The sequence below is a fragment of the Electrophorus electricus genome, chromosome 1, assembly GCF_041902795.1.
Source record: "Electrophorus electricus isolate QZ-2024a chromosome 1, ASM4190279v1, whole genome shotgun sequence".
Taxonomy (NCBI): Eukaryota; Metazoa; Chordata; class Actinopteri; order Gymnotiformes; family Gymnotidae; genus Electrophorus; species Electrophorus electricus.
Window position 1 is genome coordinate 2014829 of NC_137497.1, and position 16963 is coordinate 2031791.

A 16963-nucleotide genomic window follows, 5' to 3' on the forward strand; every position below is an offset into this window, starting at 1 on the left:
TGCCAGGGAGCTGGTATGGCGGGACCAGGACAGGTCCTGCGAGATGTGAACACCAAGGTACCTGAAACTATCTACTCTCTCCACCATGGTTCCACTGATCCTCACAGGTTGGTAGTGCCGCTCCTGCTTCTTGCTGCAATCCACGATCAGCTCCTTTGTCTTACTGACGTTTAGGAGGAGATTATTTTCCTGGCACCAGTTTTCCAGGTGTTTAATCTCCTCCAGGTAGGCCCTCTCGTCGTTGTCCGAGATCAGACCCACGACAACGGTGTCATCAGCAAACTTGACAATGGTGTTAGAGCTGGAAGTGGCTGTGCAGTCGTAGGTGTACAGTGAGTAGAGCAGGGGGCTTAGGACACAACCCTGAGGAGCTCCAGTGCTGAGGGTGAGGGTGGATGAGGCGCAGTTGCCCACCCGTACTGATTGTGGTCTGTCTGTTAGGAAGTTGGAGATCCAGTCGCACAGGGATGTATGCAGTCCTAGATCTCCCAACTTAGTAGTGAGTAGGGAGGGAATGATAGTGTTAAATGCTGAACTGTAGTCGACAAATAGCATTTTAACATAATTTCCCCTCCCTTCGTCCAGGTGAGTCAGTGTAGTGTGGAGCAGATGTGCAATCGCATCGTCAGTGGAGCGGTTGTGGCGGTATGCAAACTGCAGTGGGTCCATGGAGGCTGGCAGTGAAGATGTGATGAAGTCTCTGACTAGCTTTTCAAAACACTTCATCACGACTGATGTGAGGGCGACAGGGCGGTAGTCATTGAGGTCGGAGGGTCGAGGTTTCTTCGGGACGGGGACGATGGTGGACCGCTTGAAGCTGGACGGGACAATACCGAGCGTCAGGGAGAGATTGAAGATGTCGGTGAATACCGGGGCTAGCTGATCTGCGCAGGCTTTGAGGACCCTCCCGCAGATACCGTCTGGTCCCATCGCCTTCCTGGTATTCACCCTTTTAAACACTCTCCTCACGTCACTCTCCGTAATGATGAGAGGGCGCTGTTCTATGGTGGGCCCCGCGCATGTGCCACTGGCTGCGCCGATAGTGCCATTTGGACTAGCGCTGTTAGCATTGGCGCTGTTAGCACTAGCGCTGTTAGCATTAGTGCTGTTAGCACTAGCGCTGTTAGCATTAGTGCTGTTAGCATTAGCGCTGTTAGCATTAGCGCTGTTAGCATTAGCGCTGTTAGCATTAGCGCTGTTAGCATTGGCGCTGTTAGCATTAGTGCTGTTAGCACTAGCGCCGTTAGCATTGGCGCTGTTAGCATTAGTGCTGTTAGCACTAGCGCTGTTAGCATTAGTGCTGTTAGCATTAGCGCTGTTAGCATTAGTGCTGTTAGCATTAGCGCTGTTAGCATTAGCGCTGTTAGCATTGGCGCTGTTAGCATTAGCGCTGTTAGCATTAGTGCTGTTAGCATTAGTGCTGTTAGCATTAGTGCTGTTAGCATTAGTGCTGTTAGCATTAGTGCTGTTAGCATTAGCGCTGTTAGCATTAGTGCTGTTAGCATTAGCGCTGTTAGCATTAGTGCTGTTAGCATTGGCGCTGTTAGCATTAGCGCTGTTAGCATTAGCGCTGTTAGCATTAGTGCCGTTAGCACTAGCGCCGTTAGCATTGGCGCTGTTAGCATTAGTGCTGTTAGCATTAGTGCTGTTAGCACTAGCGCTGTTAGCACTAGCGCCGTTAGCATTAGTGCTGTTAGCATTAGTGCTGTTAGCATTAGCGCCGTTAGCATTAGCGCCGTTAGCGTTAGTGCTGTTAGCACTAGCGCCGTTAGCATTAGTGCTGTTAGCACTAGCGCCGTTAGCATTAGTGCTGTTAGCACTAGCGCCGTTAGCATTAGTGCTGTTAGCACTAGCGCCGTTAGCATTGGCGCTGTTAGCATTAGCGCTGCTAGATGTAGCCTCGAAGCGAGCAAAGTCCGGAGGGTGGGCTCCTGTAGTCCGTGATCATCCGTAGTCCCTGCCACAGGGATCTAGAGCCACTCTGCTGGAACTGTGTCTCTAGTTTCTTCCCGTAGCGCCGCTTCGCCTCCCTCACCGCCCTGCGCACTCCGTATGCTGCAGACTTGTACTCGTCCATGTTCCCGCTGATGATCCCCGCATTGTAGGCAGCAGTGCGAGAGTTCAGAGCCTCGCGGATGGTTCTGTCCACCCAGGGCTTCTGGTTGGAAAACTTCTTGATGGTGGTTCTTGGGATCGTGTCGTCCACCAGTTTCCCAATAAATCCTACTACTGCCTCCGTAAACTCGCTGACATCATCAGTGCTGCGCCGGAACATGTTCCAGTCCGCGTCATCCAGAGCGTCCTGCAGAGCGGCCACCGATTGGTCTGTCCAGCGCGCGACCTCCCTCTGAACCGGAGCTTCCAGTTTCAGCCTTTGTTTATATTTTGGTAGGAGGAAGATGGCGGTGTGGTCCGACTTACCAAACGGTGGATGAGCTAGTGCCTTGTAGCTGTCCTTGTATGGGGTGTAGCAGTGGTCTAGTGTCCTGTTTCCCCTGGTGGGGAAGGTTACGTGCTGGTAAAGGTTGGGCACCGCACGCTTGAGGTTAGCGCTGTTGAAATCCCCAACCACAATAAGTGCAGCGTCCCGGTGCTGTGCCTGAAACTGTGTGAGAGCCTCATGAAGTTCCCACAGTGCAGTGTCCATGTTAGCCTGAGGTGGGATGTACACAGTGTTGATGATGACCGAAGTGAACTCTCGAGGAAGGTAGAAAGGACCTCCCGAGGAAAGGTAGAAAGGAAGGTAGAAAGTGTGTGTGTGTGTGTGTGTTTTGCGTGTGCCTGTCTGTTGTGTGTGTGTGTGTGTTTTGCATGTGCCTGTCTGTTGGATGCGTGTGTCTATCTGTTGAATGTGCATGTTTTGTGTGTGTCTGTTGCATGTGGGTGTTTTGCACATGCCTGTCTGTTGGATGTGTGTGTTGTGCACATGCCTGTCTGTTGTGTGTGTGTGTGTGTGTGTGTTTTGCACGTGCTTGTCTGTTTTATCTGTATGTGTTTTACATGTGCCTGTCTGTTGGATGTGTGTATGTGTGTGTGTGTGTGTTTTGCACGTACCTGTCTGTTGTGTGTGTGTTTTGCGCATGCTTATCTGTTGTATTGTGCGTGTTCTGCACGTGTCTGTTGGATGTCTCTGTTTTGAATGTACCTGTCTGTTGTATTGCATGTTTGTTTTGTAATTGTGTGTGAGTGTGTGTTTTGCACATGTCAGTTTGTTGTGTGTGTGTGTGTGTGTGTGTATTTTATGCGTGCCTGTCTGTTGGATGTGTCTGTTTTATCTGTATGTGTTTTGCATGTGCCTGTCTGTTGGATGTGTGTGTGTGTTTTGCACGTGTCTGTCTGTTGTGTGTGTGTGTTTTGCGCATGCCTATCTGTTGTATTGTGCGTGTTCTGCACGTGTCTGTCTGTTGGATGTCTCTGTTTTGAATGTGCCTGTCTGTTGTATTGCATGTTTGTTTTGTGTGTCTGTCTGTTGTATCGTTTGTGTGTTAGGCACGTGTCTGTCTGTATGTGTGTGTTTTGCACATGCCTGTCTGTGTGTGTGTGTGTGTGTGTGTGTGTTTTATGCGTGCCTGTCTGTTGGATTTGTGTGTCTGTCTGTTGTGTGTGTGTGTGTGTGTGTGTTTGGCACGTGTTTGTCTGTTTTGTGCGTGTGTGTTTTGCATTTACCTTTCTGTTGGATGTACGTGTTCTGTGTGTGTCTGTTGGATGTGTGTGTGTTTTGCAAATGCCTGTCTGTTATATTGTGTGTATGTGTGTTTTGCACATGCCTGTTTGTAGTGTGCCTGTCTGTTGTGTGTGTGTGTGTGTGTGTGTGTGTGTGTGTGTGTGTGTGTTTTGCACTTGCCTGTTTGTTGTGTGTGTTTCAAGTTTCAAATTTGGTTTATTTGTCACATAAATAGTCATACACAGTATAACTCGTAGTGAAATGGTTGTGTGTAAGTGTGTGTGAGTGTGTGTTTGTACATGTCAGTTTGTTGTGTGTGTGTTTTACACATGCCTGTCTGTGGTGTGTATGGGTCTGTGTGTGTTTTGTGCGTGCCTGTCTGTTGTGTGTGTGTGTGTTTGGCACGTGTTTGTCTGTATGTGCATGTTTTGCACGTGTCTGTCTGTTGTTTGTGTGTGTGTGTTTTGCACGTGCATGTTTGTAGTGTGTGTGTGTATGTGTGTTTTGTGGGTGCCTGTCTGTTCTGTGTGTGTGTGTTTTGCGCGTGCCTGTCTGTTGTGTGTATGGGTCTGTGTGTGTTTTGCGCGTGCTTGTTTGTTGTCTGTTTGTGTGTGTTTTTCGATTGCCTGCCTGTTGTGTGTGTGTGTGTGTGTGTGTGTGTGTGTGATTTGCACGTGCCTGTCTGTTTTATCTGTGTGTGTTCTGCACGTGTCTGTCTGTTGGATGTGTGTGTGTGTGTGTGTGTTTTGCACGTGTTTGTCTGTTGTATTGTTTGTGTGTTTGGCATGTGTCTGTCTGTTGTATTGTTTGTGTGTTTGGCACATGTCTGTCTGTTGGATGTGTGTGTTTTGCGCGTGCCTGTCTCCTGTACATGGACCATGACTGCTGGTCCAGCGTGGGCAAGATCAAGGCAGCGGCCTGTTCCATGAGTGGACCAGCTGGTCGCAGGCTGGACGTGTGGCACTTCATGAGAGAGTTCATGAAACTAAAGAGTTTGGCCACGGCAGGTTTACATAGTTTTATATGTATTCCTGCTTTAATTATTTATTCTGTGTGTATATTTATTCCTATTTTAATTATTTATTCTGGGTCTTGTTCATAATCATTTGTACTTTCAAAAGTGAAGCAGCACTGTTTAATACTGTTATACTTCACAAAGTGAAGCGGCACTGTTTAATACTGTTATACTTCACAAAGTGAAGCGGCACTGTTTAATACTGTTATACTTCACAAAGTGAAGCGGCACTGTTTAATACTGTTATACTTCACAAAGTGAAGCGGCACTGTTTAATATTGTTATACTTCACAAAGTGAAGCGGCACTGTTTAATACTGTTATACCTCACAAAGTGAAGCAGCACAGATTTATTGTGCATTCTGTTGCACGAAGTGATGTCTGGATTTTTAATCTTAATCTTCAAATTTTTAATCTTAATCTTAAATGAATATAATTACACACAGATAGAAGATATTGGAAAGCCAGTCTAACAGCATGAAACAAAGCTACTTGACATGCATGCTCAACTGCACATGGCTACTTAATATGCGAAACAACAGCGGACCCTCTATCGCCATAGTCCCGCCTCCTTGCCAGAGAGGTCACAGAGGTCACCAGGCCAGGAATTTGGGCAGATTCTGGGTTCTGGGTGAACCGTGCATCCGGGAAGGCCGGGGACGGCGCGGATGGGCTCGGGCGCCTCCGGAAGGGCCAAGGGGGGGGGCCGAAGCAGCTCCGGAGGGGCCCCGGGGCCCCAGACTGGCCACAGAGAAGATTGGCCCCCAACCATTGCGCACGCAGTTTACTGATATTCTATGCTAGTATCATGAGGGACGGACTTTTCAGAGTACCTGGAAGTAGGCTACATGAGCACTGTACCAGTATGTGAAGGTGTGCAGGTCTGGTGAGGCGGTGTTACAGTCTGACACAGTAGAAGACATAGAAATTAGTCATTGACTACAGCAAGAATCAGCTGGCTTAGGACCTCTCAAGACAAAGGTTCCTTTACACTCCACATCAAGCAGCTATGTAACTAATTGAGAGTGATTCAAGAATTATTTGCAATACCAACTTTATGAAGCAATGCTAAACATTACATTCACACTTATACAGATTACATTTATAGTGTTTGGCAGACACTCTTTACCAGAGTTTCATACATATATTACTTAGCTAAGAAAATAAGATATGAAAATAAATACATAAATGAAAAAATACACACCACCAAGTCTCTCCAGTTCATTGATCCCCTTAAATCAGCCTCCCAGTCGGACAGACTCAACTCCTGATCCTCGCCTTCCAAGTCATCTTAGAAAAAATGTATCCAATTATTCTAGTATGAATGTGATTAAGTTCTTTGCATCTGAAATAGTATCATTGAGTTTTAAATCCATACTTGGAGCAAAATTACACTTTTATCTAGTTGGTCCTTTAACATAAATCCACTGATCAAAATGTCTTTTTCTTTTAGTGTGTTGTTTTTACTTGCTAATATTTGTTAAGAAATAACATCTATTTTACAGGTATCATTTCCATAGACACCCCCAAATGATCAAACACTTCAAATGCCTCAATCATCATTAATCAAAGTATTCATTTTGTTCAAACTTATTAGCAGTAATGCTATGTTAACATTTACTTATTCAAAATATCAAAAATATCAAATCAGACTGTAATCAGCAGTTTCAAAGGGGAAAATTAGAGATAAACAGACCATAGATGTATTTAAAAGATTATATTTTGGTAACAATGCTTCAGGTATCAAAATACAGTAATACATTTAAACAAAAGAAGTGGCATAAAATATGATTTCTTCTTGTATGTAAAAATAAACAGCATTACATTATATGTCTGAGATTAAAAAATAAATAAATAAAACACATGGCCGGTTTTTACCCATAAGGCACTGCAAGGAAAGAGGTTGGCTTTACAGAGGCACAGAGCATAAATACCTCATTAATATTCATGAAAGTTTAAAACATCTTTGGCTCAGAGTAGTGCTGACAGAAGAACAAAAAATAAAATTTGTCATTTTTAAAGATAAACATTAAGCAACTCCTGGCAGAAAATTGCATTTTGTACTGATGACATTTTATCTCCCTGAACTTGAAGGCTACAGCCACCAGGCTTGGCAAAGACCATCAATGGACCTCAAGCTCCAAACTGCATATTACACCAACAGCACTCGTCTGTGAACTCCTTCTCCTTCTCTCCTCTCCTTTCATTAATCCCTCCATCCTCCCATTGGAACCATTTATTTTGATACTGGTCCTTGAAACTTTAATAAAAAATGTTGATAATTGGCAACGAAAATGTAAAGATGCTACAAGCAAAACTGCCTGTTTTTCCTTGACTTTTGTGTAAAGTATTTACATGTGCATTAAATTACATCACAGGATCTCATAGTAATATTTACATAAACATCTTTATATTACATTTACAGTACTGGGCAGATGGTCTTATAGCGACTGATACATATTCATCAGTATGACATTATGTGTGCTCTCTGAGGATCAGACCACGATTCTGGAGATGTATGTTACTGTACCTGCTCTACCAGGTGAGTTCAGGAGTGCTAATGTGATAAAACTCTGATCAGGTATGACTGAACATACACTGATCTCTGACCCCTGAATGGTACACAGAAAGGCAGTGTGGGTACATACGTGTGTGTGTGTGTGTGTATACAAGAGAGCCAAATCATTTATCATCTCTCAGAGTTCCTCATGGTTATTATTGGGAGATCCCCTCTGCTCTTCATCTGAGTGGTTTAGTCCAGTCATTTTAATTCCTCTGTTGTCATGGTTACGGTCTCCATTCACTGCTGATTTTTGTCCTCAGCTGCACAATCACCAGACCTGCTGCCACAAGCTCCGCCCCCATCTGAGCCAGGAGCACCAACAACACCGTCACTGTGGAGCTCTGATACAGCTGGACTTCTGCAACACACACACACGGAAAACCCCCTTCATGACACAATAAAGTTTATCCATACGTGAGTTTACTGATTGTTTTTTTTTTAAATAAATTACACTACCAGAGTTAGTTAAGATGACAAGATGCCATTCTTCAACAGTCTGGAGTTATAATTCAGTTATTGAGAACTACATGAACTACATTATCACAACTCCTCCTTGTTTCCCTCTAAAAACAGGATTATAATGGATTATGGGATTATATTTATGATGGCGTATGGGGTGTCTTGCCCTTCCCTGTGTTATCACCTGGTCTGGGCTTCAGGTGCTACAGCACTGAGATACTTGAACAGTGATACTGAGGGTGAAGTGTTTGTTGATTTATTGAGGGTCGTATGTAGAGGGATTGAGCTTCAGGCAGACAAGGCCAAACTAAAAAAACACATAAGCCACACTAGAAATAAAATTATTATTATTAGTCGGCTACATTTATTTAGCACCTTTCTCAAACTCAAGAACACTTTACAGACAGAAATCAGCTTTTGCACTCAAATCACACACAGACTGATGAGAAGCATCAGCGAATTTACAGTGTTCTCGCTATCAGAAACCACAGCCCCCTGGGGGAGTGCACCAGTGCAGAGGAAGGGGAGGAGGTTAAGACCAGGAAAGAGCACCAACCATTGCTGGACATACACACACTGTAACGATTGGCCACCCTCCTGACATCCCTGTTTCCATACATTCATAAATACAGACACTTGAATTCTCACTCATCACTCAATCACTCATAATTGTTTTGGTATCAGTAAGCAGGCATCACACAAAGTGCTGTAAAACATCAATGGCTGGATCTAAGAGTGTCCATCTGAGAATCCACCTCAAAGAGTCCAGTGAACATCACATGCTTTAGTGGGGATATGCTTCGATAAACAGCACCTCAATTAAGACCAAGACCTCAAACTATTACACTCAGTCCACACTGTTCACATGATCCCGGCATTTATAGTCAAACTAATACTGAACCACAGATGTGCATGAAAAGTTACTGACACTACTCACACCCTCCTTCCCAACATAAAGTAATTCTAGATAACATTAAAATCACAATAACTACACTTACCTTCCACAGTAACTGTTTATGTTTGAATAATCTCTTCATTCTTAGTGTCTCTGATTATGTAAATGATCCACTATCAGATGGTGCGGTTCCTCTCAGCTCAACAGCAGAGATGAGCGACGCTCTCTGAGTGTATTCAGGTTCACACTTCAGTGAGTGTCCAGCCACTGTGCAGATTTGTCCACTAGAGGGAGCAGCTGCACCTGTGCTGTTATAAATAATCTCCACTGACTCTGATATGGACAAATCCAGCACCAGATTTTCAATGGGCTTGATCTGAACTGAAGAACTCAATGCTGAAAAGAAAAACCATCAGTAACTTTAAAGGGGCTCAAATGTAATACATACTATTAAAACTAAATGATTAAGGGTTCGTTAGCAAAGACTGAGAGAACAAACCCTTACCCTCTATCCATAGACCCATATCACAGATGTCTACACCATCACACTCACAGGTGTACCAGTTCCTCTTAGTGTAATCAACATCAGTGATGCTGAGGAGCTTCCTTCAGGTACTGATCATATGACATGTAAAATCCCTCCTTTGACTGACAGAATGTCTGGTTACACTGATCCAGAATGTCAAGTTGTTTATCAAACACAGTCCATGTGACCAGACCAGAACACATCTGAGTGCAGGGGAGAGTAGCATCGTCATGAAGATTCCCCTTTACTGAAGAGAAGGTCGATACAGGAACTGAAAAAGATTAAGAAAGTGGAGTTTAAAAAGGCATTCAATAAATCAGACATCAGTGTTCAGAGTAGCCCGTAGGTTAGCTAGCGTTAGCTGACCAAATCCCAAGCCAATGTTTCATTCGTAAACATATTAGCTACTCACCACTCTGTTGGGTTTATTTATTTGTAAACATATCAGCTACCTACCACTTTGGTGGGTTTATTTATTTGTAAACATATTAACTAGCTACCCACCACTTTGGTGGGTTTATTTATTTGTAAACATATCAGCTAGTCAACACTCTGGTGTCAAACAGCTCTCTGTGTAAGGAAATCTATAGAGTGACATTACTGTCTTAGATACAAGACAACAAACCCCCTGTGGAACTGAGCAGAAAAGCAGAAACGGAAACCACAAGTCACAAGTTTCAGCAGGTTTCCGGTGAGTCTGCACTGAAGGCTTGGCACGAACCTCCATCTTGTCATCATCCGTAGAGGAAGTTTCTCGCTCCTTTAGTTCACACAATGAAAATCTAAAATAAACATGTTATTCAGCTTATTTAAACATATCTTGGGTCTAATGCACCTAAAGAAAGTATGTGTTAAAGCATATGTAGAAGAGAAAAGTCTTATTTTTTGGAAATTCAAACCTTCCATTTTTTCTGTTAAATCCACTACATTTATAAAGATCACTTTCTTAGGAAGGTGGATAAAATATTGAGCAATATTGTGCAAATAGCTGATCAGTTCACTATAGTATCTTTTTAAAATGGCATAAAAAACACAAAGCAAATGATCAATTCACTCTGTGATATTCTTGGAAAACACTTTGCAACATATTCAAAATATGACATTGCAGTGTTTTTACGGCAGGAATGTGGAGTATTGGGATGGCAAGCTTGTGTAAAATGCACATATTGCACATATTGAATCTTTATAAAATAAACAGCTCAAATGATCAAATAATCCACTAAATATCCACGGATACACCCACACATCAGAACAAAGGACATAAGTCAGAGATCAAGGTTGTGGAGCTGTCTGGTTTACAACAGCAGCGACGTCAGTCTTCATAAAACTGTTACAAATTCATATCAAAACACATCACATACTCCAAATAAAACACATTCAGGACAAAGAGAAAGGAAGAAGAAATGGACCAACTAATGTACACAGGAACCAAAATGATGACTAGCCAATCACAACACACAAATGATCACACAGACCAATGAGGTTAAGGCTGGCTTTAATTTTTCACCTTTTTTCCAGACTAACATTTTCATCACTGATAAAATGCAAGCATAAAACTTCTGTACAGTATGGAATCAGACACAGCCTGTAGGTGTGTATGTAATAAAACAGCTTTTTGCTAACTGCACCATCACGGTGCATTTACTTACACACAGCCAATCACATCCTCTCACACACACCTACCCATACACTTTCCCCTATGCCATAAACTTCCACTGGACAGGTGTGTGTGTGAGTGAGAGAGAGAGTGTGAGTATGCGTATGTGTGTATGTATGAATGAAGGGTGTGACGTGGGCGGCACAGAGGGAGTGAAAGGTGAGGTTGTGAGGAAGTGCTCTTTAGCGTACATAGAAAGTAAAGACCCAAAGCACTATCAAAACAACAACAACAACAACAACAACAAGTCTAGCTCTCTCTAGGAAATGTTGCGTCTTGTAGAGACTCATAACTCTGTAGTCTGCTAATGTGCAGTGCTGTCTTGGGTTTAAATAGGGGGTGAAGGGAAATAAGGATCAGGTGAACACAATTAATAGGTGATTTAGAGCAGGGCCGTTGTGTGATCCCTAGCAGGAGTGGGCGTGTCCCTCCTACTGGATGACCAACCGTGACAAGGGAGAGGTAGTTAAAAAGGGATTTATTATTATTATTATTATTATTATTATTATTATTATTATTGTTAACTATATCACTAGAGGTGTTGAAGGATTAAAAACTGAAGCTGTGTTCCTCTCTGTTGCATTACTTTAGTTAATCTGTTGTTAATATTATCAATCACCCCCGACATGACAGACACCATGAAAATGTCACACGAGAAATGCTAAACAAGATTTAGTTAATGCAGTGTGGCCGTCGGGTCAGGTAAGAAAGCCTTCAGTACCTCAAGTGCACTTATTTGCACTCCAAAAGTCAATATCTGCTTGTTCACTATTTTCTTGTATTATAGCGACGTCGGTCCAGCACGGGTCAGTGGCTACAATATGTGAGATGAAGGTGTCAGTACAGTCCGATGGCCACTCTGTGGCCTCACTGTCCCCTGTTTTGTTTCTAGTTTGTCTCAGTTGTCCATGTGACAGTGTTAGGAGAATCTGAACTGCAGCTCTGTCTCAGGATCTTGTCATGGAATGAACAGTCTGGTCTCCATGAACAACAATAGTAGATCAGACCCAGGAATGACATCATGCCCCTCTTTGTGGCTGGTACTTTGAATGCCTTGACAGCCTGTATGAGGTTCTGTATGCAGTCCTGTATGAGGTTCTGTATGCAGTCCTGTATGTGGTCTGGTATGCAGTCCAGTATGCAGTCCTGTATGCGGTCCTGTATATGCGGTCCTGTATGTGGTCCTGTATGTGGTCCTGTATGCGGTCCTGTATATGCGGTCCTGTATACGGTCCTGTATGCGGTCCTGTATACGGTCCTGTATGTGATTCTTGCGACTTCCTTGAGACAGAATAAACAATAAAAATTAGACCTTGTTTGACAGTATTGCAGTTTATCAAGCGCAGCCTTGAAGCTGCATCAGCCAGATGTGTCAGCAGCCTTGTTGAACCTCTCTGCACGTGTGCTCATTTTCAGCAGTCAGTATAATGTCATCTGTGTACTGTAGCACCGTACAGCCTTCAGGTAGCATCAGTGAGGATGGGGAGTCTCGCACAGCGGCGGCAAAGACAGCAGGAGGATCCAGAAAACCCTGCGGCAACCGAGTCCAGGAATATTGTTTTCCTTTAAAAGTGAAAGCAAAAATAGGCTGTGTTCTTATGCACAGGGATGCAGAAAAAGGCTGAACGTAAATCACCAACAATAAAAGGGTTGTGAGTGGCAGGAGATTAACAAGTGTAATCACACCTTGCTGTTTCAGTGAATTCATAACAGCCACAATGTCTGCTTCCTTTTCACGAGAAAGAGGACATTGCTTGAAGCACACTAGCTACTGTTAGTAATTTAGCCTGATATGGTTCAGTTTATAAAGCTCACTTGGTCCTTGTGTTCAGCCCACAACCTTTTTGGAACGACTCTCAGGTAGTCAGGGATCTGTACTTGAGGGTCGCTATCTGTAGAATCAAAAAATGAATAGCCACACTTCACAGGCACTGACAGTTTTCCCTTTTCAAAAGAAATTGACAAATTTAATTTTGTCATAATATCATGACCGAGTAGTTATTTATATATACTGTTATTTATTCTTACTGTTGTCTTGTATCTTTATCTCCTCTGCAGGGCATTTAAAGCAACGCAAATACAGATTTACTGCTGTTCTACTACTGTTAGGCTGTGATCTATGTGTTCTGTGTTCTATGTGTTCTATGTTTTCTGTGTTCTATGTGTTATGTGTTCTGTTCTATGTGTTCTGTGTTCTATGTTCTATGTCTACAAAATAATCTGCTTATTTAGAACTCCTATATTTGTCTTATATTGCGGAGTATTCTGTATTAATGTTATATGGAGGTAACTAATGCGACATAGTGGAGATTTACTCTCAGCGCTGCCGCAAAACAAGTCATTGGCTGCAGAAAAATGACGGACAGTTAACTTTGGCTGCTGATTGGCTTAATAAAAATGACTGACATCATAAATCGGTTGTGTAATTGGCTTCAGTTGAAAGTGATTGACATGTGCTCCGCCCTTTACTTACCCGCTGGAGTTCCTGTAGTCTCTCCCTTCTCTAGAAAACGAAAGTATTTTCTGAAATGTCACCATTAGTTGGGCGGATTGGAGATACGCGCGTTTAAAATATTTCACGGTAAGTTCATTCTGTTTGATAAAATGCGATGTCGGTGCACTTTAAACAACGTGTTTTGTAAGTACGTAGTTCTGTGTTTAAATCGTAGGTTCACCTAAAAGTGGATTAAATGTAAAGTTTAAAATCCTGGGGAAGTTAACGCTACGCATCTGCAATGGCGAACGCGCAGCACGATTGCGCAGTTATATTAAAAATAACTTAACGGGGTCAGATATATGTGGTCAGTTATTGTAAATCTGGATTTTAAGTCGTAGTTAGTCAGTGATCTTTCCAAATCGTCCCAGTTAAAACTCTTCTGGACTAAAGTCGCTGTAAAGCCGTAACGTTGCTGCTGTGATGTGTGTTTTTTACAGTTAGTTTCTGTTCAGTTTCAGCCATTTTGTAGTGTTGTCCACATTCTCAGTGGACAGTTCAGATTCTCTGTATAGTTCATTAGCTGTAGTGTTACCTGTAGTTAGGATGGGACGGTCGACACGGACGTTTCTACGCTTGTTTCGAGTTCCTGAAGCGCAGCGTTTTTGAAACGCTGATCCGAAGTGTGGCTCAAAACGGCCATGTCACGTGACCACAGGTGAACTAAGCTTGTGTTTCTACAGGTGTTATACAGTAGCTGCTGCTCCTGGCTTTGACTGACAGTGTCTGAAACAACCCTGATCACAGATCTGTCTCAGTCACACACTCTATGAATGCTTAGAAGTCAAGAAAACACACCCCAACTTTGAGGGGTTTTGTGAGAATAGAGAATTGAGAGACCGAGAGATTTAGTGTTGTCTAGATAGAAGGTTATTGAGAGGACATATTGACTAATAGGCTAGTGAGAGACATCCAGTGAGCAGTAGTTATAGATACAGTGACATTAATATATAGAAAGTATGTAGAGAGAGATCCTCTGGTTTACTGACAGGAGTGATGTGCTGTATATCCACACATTTATATAATGGTAAAAACACCTGTGTATGCCAGCAACAAGTGTTCACTGTGAATGAATCTTTTCCAAGACTGAGGAGGTAATTTGGGAAGAAAACAAGCCGACTCAGACCCAAAACAGCAGAACAACTAACATTTTAAAATATAAATATTATAATAAATGAGATGTTCCTTTATTTTACTTTATTGAACTTCATTATCCATAATCATAATTATCTATATTCACAACACTTCCTTCTGCCATAGATGAAATATGGTCCACACAGAAAGTTAATTAAATAGATACCAAGAATTTTAAAAGCCTTACAGAACACAACAGAAAACAAGCATCCTTTGTTGTGGTTGTATGGTAATTTCTCTGAAATATTTATTGATCATATGTATCGATAGCCTGGCATAACCGACCAGAATAATATCTAGGCAGAGTAGGTTACTCTTTGTTTTTTACAGAAAAAAATTATCAAGATGTTGGCAGAAGTGGCCACTGTGGAGATCATGTCAGATTGTATCTGTTCAACAGGCCCAGACGTGATGGACGAATTATGATGAATATTATTTAATTTTGTTTTTCTTTATATTATATTTGTTCAGTATTGTGTCATTGGCTAAAGATATTAGTGGATTATGCAGTTAAACTCTGTGTCATTGGTTAAAGATGTCGGTTGTACGGTTGCGTGCGTTTAGACGTCATTTCTTGCAGTGCTGAGTGTTACCCACACAGTAAAACTCTGTTTGTGTTAAACCCAGAGACTCTGTGTTACTGATAAAATGTAAGTCAGGCATCTTCTTTTTATGGTGGTGTTTTGTTAGGAAAAGGCAGTGTTAGTTGATGTTTAGAGTTATCATTAAAGAGCAGACACGTTACTCCATGAGCTCTCTGTGTAGGTTTAGTTTCATATTTTAGCATTTACCACATCTCTCCTCTGGTAATACTTTGTTTCATATCAGCTGGGAGATGTACTTCCTTTGTGTATCAGTCCTTGAGTTTAGGAGGTTTAATCAGTAGTTTAAATGTTAGTTGTGTCACTGCATTTCTTGGTTTATCAAGTCACTGAGTCAGTTCTAGAGATTTGCCGCTAGATGGCACCCAAGCACCAGTTACTGTATATTCAGCTCACTATAGACATTACAATCGACTGTAAAAGGCTTTTCTGTGTATTGTGCAGGTTGTCATTTACAAGCAACATTGACATTTAAAGTAATATCTGTATGTGCTTGATCTCTTAGCATTATTATCCTATTCTCTACTTCAGTTCTGTAACATCAAAGCCCATAACTGTTATTACACCTTTGAACTCAGTATGGCTTTAAGTGTTCTGGCCAACAGACCAGGTTGAACACAGTTATAAAGCCAACCAGTGCCATTCATCCCAGTCCCCTACAGTAGTCTTTACTACACTTTTGAGACCTTGAAACTATTTTCAACACAACTGCTTCGAACATCTCAATGTTTCACAAAGCCTCACTTTTCCCACCATCACCTATAGTGTACTGTAAATGTAGTGAACTACTGATGTATACTGATTAAGGACAAAGATACCACCACCTATAGTGTACTGTAAATGTAGTGAACTGATGTACACTGATTAAGGACAAAGATACCACCACCTATAGTGTACTGTAAATGTAGTGAACAACTGATGTACACTGATTAAGGGCATATAACAGACATGTTGTCAGGTTCAGTATCACTATTTTGGCTGAACCCAAAAGTAACAGTGACAGAATGTTAATGCAACAAGAAACAGAATAAACAAATCTTGTGCTGAAGAAATAAGCATTACAGAATTTCACTCTGTAGTTTTTGATTGACATAATGGGAACATGGACATAGCTATAGAGTTGTGTATTATTAAAGTCACAGCATAACACAACTGAAACTATAAATCATCACTATAGTGTCTTACTTCAATGCAGCTGCACCACTTTGTTCCAGATAGTTTCCATGATGAAATGTCACAATGATCTATTTCACAGACTAGCATTGATAGATTCTGTCTGTCATCTCACTAATGTGTACCCTGTGTAGTGTTCTATATAGACCCGTCTGTGTGGGGGAATGTGAGTGAGTAGAACATTACATTTATGGCATTTACCTGACACTTTTACAATTCTGACTGAGTACAACTCAAGCAATTGAGGATTAAGGGTCTTGCTGAGGGACCCAACAGTGGCAACTTGGCAGTGGTGGGGCTTGAACCACCAACCTTGCAATTACAAGTCAAGTACCTTAACCACTGAGCTTGGTGCACAAGCTCATGCACAGATTAACACACCGTATGCATCACTAGTATAAATACATGTGTTCTCGATAGATTAATGTGCCGTATGCAGTGAAAAGCTTTGAATCAAGTAAATTTAAATTGAGAATTCAGTGTAAATATAATGAAATTACACTTGAATTTATTTGTCATTGGGTGTGTTACATACTGGTTAAGCTGGTTGCTAAATGGTGTTATTTGGTGCTTTGGCAGTTGACGGCTAGTGTGCACATATTTGGGCCATTACGCGTCAGAATAACGCGCCAACATAATATGCACATATATACGGTCTGTTACGGTATCTGAGTGCTCAGAGTATCACTTCAACATAATGTGACCATATATACGGTCTGTTACGGTATCTGAGTGCTCAGAGTATCACTCCAACATAAAGTGCACATGTATACGGTCTGTTA

General features: G+C 42.0%; 1 protein-coding gene and 1 long non-coding RNA gene across 5 annotated transcripts in view; one reads left to right on the forward strand and one right to left on the reverse strand.

Annotated features, from left to right (window-relative positions):
- Positions 1-1878: 1878 nt before the first annotated feature.
- The window catches only part of LOC145656914 (NLR family CARD domain-containing protein 3-like), an 81431-nt gene continuing 66346 nt past the window's right edge, over positions 1879-16963 (forward strand). Inside the window, exons 1-3 of one of the 2 annotated variants that reach the window (XM_081709875.1) lie at positions 1879-2731; positions 7104-7220; positions 7502-7655. In XM_081709875.1, coding sequence (XP_081566001.1) covers positions 7148-7220; positions 7502-7655 — 227 coding nt within the window. In that variant the 5' untranslated portion in view covers positions 1879-2731; positions 7104-7147. The remainder of the gene's footprint in view (positions 2732-7103; positions 7221-7501; positions 7656-16963) is intronic. The other variant, XM_081709904.1, reaches the window with a different exon arrangement.
- Positions 7843-15391, reverse strand: LOC145659086 (uncharacterized). 3 transcript variants are annotated; one of them, XR_014125097.1, is made up of 5 exons: positions 13808-15391; positions 12594-12670; positions 9578-12341; positions 9101-9392; positions 7843-8991 (listed from the first exon to the last, which is right to left on the reverse strand). It is a non-coding gene; the product is annotated as an uncharacterized LOC145659086 (long non-coding RNA). The 3 variants fall into 3 exon arrangements; XR_014125092.1 differs by having other exon boundaries at positions 9534-12341; XR_014125108.1 differs by lacking the exon at positions 13808-15391 and adding an exon at positions 12807-13167 and having other exon boundaries at positions 9534-12341.